This window comes from Babylonia areolata, chromosome 28, assembly GCF_041734735.1.
Source record: "Babylonia areolata isolate BAREFJ2019XMU chromosome 28, ASM4173473v1, whole genome shotgun sequence".
Classification (NCBI taxonomy): Eukaryota; Metazoa; Mollusca; class Gastropoda; order Neogastropoda; family Buccinidae; genus Babylonia; species Babylonia areolata.
Window position 1 is genome coordinate 24,748,494 of NC_134903.1, and position 8,786 is coordinate 24,757,279.

An 8,786-nucleotide genomic window follows, 5' to 3' on the forward strand; every position below is an offset into this window, starting at 1 on the left:
TTAAACACACACAACATAAGAAACAACCAAGCACAACAGTGACAAATAAATCAGTGCATTAAGCAATTAATAAATGAAGGCGTCAAATGACAACACAACACTGAGATGACTGAAAACACTCAAATCATTTTTTTTTTATATGTTCATTCTGGTTAATTTAGTGTCATATTAAAATGTTCACATGCAGTAAACACGTAGACGATGTAGCTTTTGTCATTGTATGTGTTCTCTTCAGAATTTGTATTTCTTTCTTTTTTATTTTATTTTATTTTTTTAACTACGAACAAGAAGAAGAAGAAAAAAAAGAGAGAGATCTGCAAAGACCCCTCTCGAAAAGGCTGACCGAAAGGCGGTGGAACGGTGGATTCAAATGTTCTTTTCTGTTCATTCTAGTTGATTCAGTGCACGCATGAGAATATTCATATGCAGTAAACACGTTAATGGTGTATCTAATGTCACTGTATGTGTTCTGTCCAGAATTTGTCTTTCTGTTCTGGTAATTGCGAAAAGAAACAAGAGAGGCAAGGCCTTCAACAATCACTTGTGATACACTTAAACAAAAAAACCCAAACAAAACAACCAAAAACAAAAACAAAAAATCCAAGCTTTTTATGTATTGAGTATAATTTCAAAATGTAATGTTTAAGATGAGAAAGATCAGTTTAAAACGAATTAAGTCCCCTAGCATTAATTACAGAGTAATTTCCCTTTTTTACTATCTGCACCAAAACGTTTGCAAAATAAATAAAACTTCCATGCTTAGCAAAAGAAGTTCCTGTTTGAACAAAAAAATGATAATAATGACTGCTCTTGTTGTTGGGTCAGAATATTAGATCAAAGTGCCAAGTGTAGAGAATACAAAAAATATAAATATAACAGTAAATGCAGTTTGCATATAATTAGGCTTCATTTTTTTTTTTTTTTTTTTTTTTTTTTTTTTTTTTTTTGCTCATCCCAGAGGTGCAATATTGTTTTAAACAAGATGACTGGAAAGAACTGAATTTTTCCTATTTTTACGCCAAATTTGGTGTCAACTGACAAAGTATTTGCAGAGAAAATGTCAATGTTAAAGTTTACCACGGACACACAGACGCACAGACACACAGCCACACACACACACACACACACACACAGAGACAACCGAACACCGGGTTAAAACATAGACTCACTTTGTTTACACAAGTGAGTCAAAAACGAGGTCATGCAGTCGTTTTACTAAGCATAGCCTACGTTCTGGAAACTGAGATGCGGTAATATGGTGGTTTCGAAACCCGGAACGAGCCTCAACGAAATAAACCCTTAATGATCGAGAAATACGGCTTCATTCGTGAAACTTACAACCTGTTATTGGTATGACTCTGAAGATTTTTTCCCCACTGTGTTTAAGCTAGATTCGGCATTGGCAGACAAAGTCTTTCCAGAGAAAACTGCAATGTTAAAGTTTTACCACGGACACACACACACACACACACACACACACACACGCACGCACGCACGCACACACACACACGCGCGCGCGCGCGCCAACACCGGGTTGTAACACAGACTCACTTTGTTTCGTGAGTTAAAAATTGAATCAGCAAACGTAAAGAAAAGTATATATGCACACATATGTATACATACATATAAGTGCGTGTGTGTGTGTGTGTGTGTGTGTGTGTGTGTGTGCATGCACACATATGCATACACATCAACACATACATTCATATACAAACACATACATATAAAGCGAACAAACAAACGAACGCACACACACAAAAGTCACATCATGGGTTAAAGGTCATTTACATTATAATGAAAAATGTTATTATAGGTAAAATATAAAAATGCAAGGAAATCATCGTGAAAAAATATATGAATCCACCCGTCTATGCTGCTTCGATTTCTTGTCAGGTGTTTTGATGTTTCTTTTCAACATAAAGCTGTTCTCTTTACTGTGACTTCAAGAAGCGAGAACGCTATATTATTGTCAAAGTTATTCAGGCTTTCTTTTCAGACGGTTACGGCTGAATGATCACAAGTTTTATTCAACCGGATATGGACGTTATGGAAAGAAACAGGATGTGCCATTGTGTTATTGACAATGAATTAACCGAATTGTGCAAAGCGAGGGTGTGTGTGTGGGGGGGGAGGTGCGGAGGTGGGGAGGGGTCACTGTATGTGTGCCTCTGTGTGTGTGTGTGTGTGTGTGTGTGTGTGTGTTGTGTCACTGTATGTGTGCCTGTTTCTTGTGTGTGTGTGTGTGTGTGTGTGTGTGTGTGTGTGTGTGTGTGGTGTCACTGTATGTGTGCCTTTTCTGTGTGTGAGTGTTTCGTTTCATTCTGACACCTATAGAAGCCTGCTTCATTTTTTCACTGAAGGTGATGAGCCGGTTTGAGTTTCCGTTTTTTTCATTTTGGAGAGATCCATTAACTCTTTCCATACGAACGGCGAAAGAGACGACGTTAACAGCGTTTCACCCCAATTACCATCATCAAAATATTGCAAGCGGAAGGCTATTATACTGAAGAGGTAAATGTTGACAAAGAAAACCACAATTCTGACGACGGAAGCTAAAGGTTGGGTCATTCAGACACCCACTGAACATCCGAGGGGTCTGTGTAGAGGAGAAGAGAGGACTGGCCGTACTGAGTGAGTTAAGCTTGTGAGTTTTCTTCTGGGGAAAAATGTGCCTCGGTGTGTGTGTGTGTGTGTGTGTGTGTGCGTGCTCCCAAAACTACAAGGTCTCTGTCACATTGGTGTCTTCCACGAGGATTTTGAGGTTTCATCTCGGTGTTTGACCTGTGTAGCTGTGTAACAATGATGATGTCCTGTGTAGTGGTGTAACAAGGACAATGATGTTATGTGTAGTGGTGTAACAAGGACAATGTCCTGTGTTGTGGTGTAACAATGACAAGTGTCCTGTGTTGTGGTGTAACAATGACAAGTGTCCTGTGTAGTGGTGTAACAAGGACAATGATGCCCTGTGTAGTGGTGTAACAAGGACAATGATGTCCTGTGTAGTGGTGTAACAATGACAATTACCTGTGTTGTGGTGTATCAAGGACAATGTCCGGTGTAGTGGTGTAACAAGGACAATGATACTCTGTGTAGTGGTGTAACAAGGACAACGATGTCCTGTGTAGTGGTATAACAAGGACAGTGCTACTCTGTGTAGTAGTGTAACAAGGACAATGTCCATTGTAGTGGTGGAACAAGGACAACGATGTCCTGTGTAGTGGTGTCACAAGGACAATGATGACCTGTGTAGTGGTGTAACAAGGAAGATGTCCTGTGTAGTGGTGTAACAAGGAAGATGTCCTGTGTAGTGGTGTAACAAGGACAATGTCCTGTGTAGTGGTGTCACAAGGACAATGATGACCTGTGTAGTGGTGTAACAAGGAAGATGTCCTGTGTAGTGGTGTAACAAGGAAGATGTCCTGTGTAGTGGTGTAACAAGGACAAAGTCCTGTGTAGTGGTGTAACAAGGAAGATGTCCTGTGTAGTGGTGTAACAAGGACAATGATGTCCTGTGTAGTGGTGTAACAAGGAAGATGTCCTGTGTAGTGGTGTAACAAGGACAATGTCCTGTGTAGTGGTGTAACAAGGAAGATGTCCTGTGTAGTGGTGTAACAAGGACAATGTCCTGTGTAGTGGTGTAACAAGGAAGATGTCCTGTGTAGTGGTGTAACAAGGACAATGTCCTGTGTAGTGGTGTAACAAGGAAGATGTCCTGTGTAGTGGTGTAACAAGGACAATGTCCTGTGTAGTGGTTTAACAAGGACAATGTCCTGTGTAGTGGTTGAACAATGACGATGTCCTGTGTAGTGGTGTAACAAGGACAATGATGTCCTGTGTAGTGGTGTAACAAGGACAATGTCCTGTGTAGTGGTGTAACAAGGATAACGTCCTGTGTAGTGGTGTAACAAGGACAATGATGTCCTGTGTAGTGGTGTAACAATGACAATTACCTGTGTTGTGGTGTATCAAGGACAATGTCCGGTGTAGTGGTGTAACAAGGACAATGATACTCTGTGTAGTGGTGTAACAAGGACAACGATGTCCTGTGTAGTGGTGTAACAAGGACAACGATGTCCTGTGTAGTGGTGTAACAAGGACAACGATGCCCTGTGTAGTGGTATAACAAGGACAGTGCTACTCTGTGTAGTAGTGTAACAAGGACAATGTCATTGTAGTGGTGTAACAAGGACAACGATGTCCTGTGTAGTGGTGTAACAAGGACAATGATGACCTGTGTAGTGGTGTAACAAGGACAATGATGTCCTGTGTAGTGGTGTAACAAGGACAATGTCCTGTGTAGTGGTGTAACAAGGATAACGTCCTGTGTAGTGGTGTAACAAGGACAATGTCCTGTGTTGTGGTGTAACAAGGATAATGTCCTGTCTAGTGGTGTAACAAGGACAATGTCCGGCGAAACCAGCAGTGCAGCACAAGCAGGGAAAGACAACCATGGCAGAACGACCTCTGACGGGGATGACCACACAGCAAGCCAGAGTGATGTGCCCATGCCATGGTCAGACAACTTCTTCTTTCCACAACCCACATTCCTCGACTTCATTGTTGTTGTTGCTGTGATTAGTAGTAGTAGTAGTAGTAGTTGTTGTTGTTGTTCTTGTTCTTGTTTGTATTTGTATTTTATCACGACAGATTTCTCTGTGTGAAATTCGGGCTGCTCTCCCCAGGGAGAGCGCATCGCTACACAACAGCGCCACCCATTTTTGACTCACTTGTGCAAACAAAGTGAGTGTGTTTTAACCCTGTGTTCGGTTGTGTGTGTGTGTGTGTGTGTGTGTGTGTGTGTGTGTGGTAAATTTTAACATTGACATTTTCTCTGCAAATGCTTTGTCAGTTGACACCAAATTAAGCATAAAAATAGGAACAATTCAGTTCTTTCCAGTCATCTTGTTTAAAACAATATTGCACCTCTGGGATGGGCACAAAAAATAAAAAAAATGAAGCCTAATTATATGCAAACTGCATTTACTGTTATATTTATATTTTTTTATTCTCTAAACTTGACACTTTGGTCTGATATTCTGACACAACAATAAGAGCAGTCATTATTATCATTTTTTGTTCAAACAGGAACTTCTTTTGCTAAGCATGGAAGTTATATTTATTTTGCGAACGTTTCGGTGCAGATAGTAAAAATTTTTTAAGTATATCACAAGTGAGTCTTGAAGGCCTTGTCTCTCTTGTTTTTGTATTTTTTCCTGTGTGCAGTTTTATTTGTTTTTCCTCCGAAGTGGGTTTTTCTACAGAATTTTGCCAGGAACAACCCTTTTGTTGCCGTGGGTTCTTTTACGTGCGCAAAGTGCATGCTGCACACGGGACCTCGGTTTATTGTCTCATCCGAATGACTAGCGCCCAGGCCACCACTGAAGGTCTAGTGGAGGGGGAGAAAATATCGGCGGCTGAGCCGTGATTCGAACCAGCACGCTCAGTAGTAGTAGTAGTAGTAGTAGTATCATTATTATTATTATTATTATTATTATTATAAGCTGCCGGAGCGTGCGGGCTGATCCATATAAGATACACCAAATCTGTTTTGAAAACGAACAGGTACAGACACCTGACGTAGCGTAAACCCAACGGGCTGGACAGTCCTGTGTTGTGTTGTGTTGTGTTGTGGTGTGGTGTGGTGTGTTGTGGTGTGGTGTGGTGTGGTGTGGTATGTTGTGTTGTGGTGTGGTGTGGTGTGGTGTGGTGTGTTGTGTTGTGTTGTGGTGTGGTGTGGTGTGGTGTGTTGTGTTGTGTTGTGTTGTGTTGTATTGGGTTGTATTGTATTGCATTGTATTGCGTTGTGTTGCGCTGTGTTGCGTTGCGTTGCGTTGCGTTGTATTGCGTTGTGTTGTGTTGTATTGTATTGGGTTGTATTGTATTGCGTTGTGTTGCGCTGTGTTGCGCTGTGTTGCGTTGCGTTGCGTTGCGTTGTGTTGCGATGTGTTGCGTTGCGCTTTGTTGTTCTGTGTTGTATTGTATTGCGTTGTGTTGTATTGTATTGTGTTGTATTGTATTGTGTTGTATTGCGTTGTATTGTATTGTATTGTGTTGCGTTGCGTTGCGTTGCGTTGCGTTGTGTTATATTGCGTTGTATTGGGTTGTATTGCGTTGCGTTGCGTTGCGTTGCGTTGCGTTGCGTTGCGTTGTGTTGTGTTGTGTTGTGTTGTAGCCATTCAGATGAGACCATAAACCGAGGTCCCGTGTGCAGCATCCATTTAGCGCACGTAAAAGAACCCACGACAACAAAAGGGTTGTTCCTGGCAAAATTCTGTCGAAAAATCCACTTGGATAGGAAAAACAAATAAAACTGCACGCAGGAAAAAATACAAAAAAATGGGTGGCGCTGTTGTATAGCGATGCGCTCTCCCTGGGGAGAGCAGCCCGAATTTCACACAGAGAAATCTGTTGTGATAAAAAGAAATGCAAATACAAATATTGTATTGTATTGTATTGTCTGTGTTGTATTGCATTGTGTTGTGTTGTATTGTCTGTTTGCATTGTATTGTATTGTCTGTGTCGTATTGTATTGTATTGTCTGTGTTGCATTGTATTGTCTGTTGTATTGTATTATGTTGTATTATATTGTTGTGTTGTATTGCATTGTCTGTGTTGCATTGTATTGTATTGTCTGTGTCGTATTGTATTGTCTGTGTTGCATTGTATTGTATTGCATTGTGTTGTGTTGTATTGTCTGTTGTATTGTATTATGTTGTATTATATTGTATTGTCTGTGTTGTATTGTATTGTGTTGTATTGTATATGTTGTATTGTATTGTCTGTGTTGTATTATATTGTCTGTGTTGTATTGTATTATATTATGTTGTATTGTCTGTGTTGTATTGTATTGTGTTGTGTTGTATTGTGTTGTATTGTATTGTATTGTATTGTATTGTCCGTGTTGTATTGCATTGTATTGTATTGTATTGTATTGTCTGTGTTTTATTGTATTGTGTTGTATTGTATTGTATTGTAATCAGTTGTATTGTATTGCTCTTTGTTACAACATGTTTTTCTGTGTGAAATTAGAACTGCGCTACACTGACAGTGCCACCCCTTTTTTTTTCTCTGCCTGCAATTTTACTTCTGTGATCCCCATTTGTGTGTGTGTGTGTGTGTGTGTGTGTGTGTGTGTGTGTGTGTGTGCACGCACTACACATAACAAAAGCACACGAGGCCCGACACATGAGCTTCAATGAGAAACAGAGACGAAGAAAAGTGTTAAATTTACGAGGAACTGACTGCATGTTCCATAAGGGAGAGAAACAGGAAAAACACGTTCAAAGCAACCAACAGTTGTGTCCCATTTATCACACATAATCCTCTCCCGTGACATGATTTTGACTCTCAAAGCCTGACCAACCAGTTAACTTCAAATTTAGATCAGGCATTGGCCTGCTTTATGTTTTTCTGCTGACGTGGTGTAGCATAAAACGTGGATCAGTGCACACGCACTGAAGACGTGATGTAGCATAATACCTGTATCAGTCCACATGCACTACAGACTTGTGGCACAATACGTGGATCAGTGCACACGCACTGACACCTCGGTGAAACCTTCCACTGTCGTATGCTGTTAGCTGCAGTGCTATGGTGGGTTGGGGAGCGGTGGGGGGCGGGGGTGAGGGTGTGGGGGGTGATCACAGTATGCACACACAGGTACTGAAGTGTTGACTCATATCAGAAAAAAAAGGTCACGTGCATAAGCAGGTGTTTAAGTCAGCTGCATCTCTCTCTCTCTCTCTCTCTCTCTCTCTCTCTCTCTCTCTCTGTCTGTACGTCTCTTCTGTCTGTCTGTCTCTGTCTGTCTGTCTCTGTCTCGGCTATCTCTGTCTCTCTCTCCCTCCGTGTGTGTGTGTGTGTGTGTGTGTGTGTGTGGCAGTGTCTGTGTGTGTCTGTGTCTGTGCGTGCGTGCGTGCCTGTGCCGTGTTTGTCTCTGTGTGTGTTTCACTCGAACGAGACCTGGTTACCCCGTGGTTAGGTTGTATGACTGGTAGGGGTTTTACGCTGTGACAGCTCGTCAGTCGTGGAAACTGCTTTCTGTTGAACTTTGGCCTTGCGACCTTGGTCTGCGACCCTCAGAGTGGCGCCGCGTCGTGGCGACACGTTGCATAAAATGGTGGTCGCTTTTTAGGTGCTGTATTATACTTGCAGTGCACGGTTTTACCAGTTTGTTAAAATGCATGGTCACATATTTGTTGAAATGTCATGTTTTAATTCAGCAGAGCTGCTGTGCATGCAAGTTTAAGAATTTCTAATAAACTGGAACAGGGTTTCTTATTCTGAAATCAATGTTTCTTAATGTATGTGATAAAATCAGAACATATCTCCTTTATGGTATGCAAGTGTAAAAAGTGTTTGAGAGTGTGGTTCGATTCCAAGAGAGAGAGGGGAGCAGACAGGGGGATATAGGATCAACTAATGATGCACTCACTCACTCTCTCCTCACATCAATAGCAGGGCCACATGGAGTGGTTTTTATAGAGTGTTTACTTTACAATACAACACACACACATCAAGCAGTTCACCCTACTTAGCAAAAGCAACACACACTAAGGCAGCACACACTGCCTACTTCAAGTACTTCCTACAAGCAGCATCTACAAGCAGCACCTACAACTACAAGCAGCACACCTGGAACACAAACACACAACCAAAACCCAGGTCAGATAAAATCTCAAAATATCCTGACATCACTGACATAAAAGGCCTATACCCTCTCAGCATCTTTCATCACATGTCCACCAGTTTGCACTCCTCTGACACATAAATCTAGGTGAGGTAAT

General features: G+C 41.4%; 1 protein-coding gene across 1 annotated transcript in view; it reads left to right on the top strand.

Annotated features, from left to right (window-relative positions):
* The first annotated feature begins 4,388 nt into the window (after nt 1–4,388).
* The window catches only part of LOC143301940 (ATP-dependent translocase ABCB1-like), an 80,989-nt gene continuing 76,591 nt past the window's right edge, over nt 4,389–8,786 (top strand). The window contains exon 1 of the mRNA XM_076616397.1: nt 4,389–4,513. Within this exon, the coding sequence (XP_076472512.1) occupies nt 4,404–4,513 (110 nt within the window). The 5' untranslated portion in view covers nt 4,389–4,403. The remainder of the gene's footprint in view (nt 4,514–8,786) is intronic.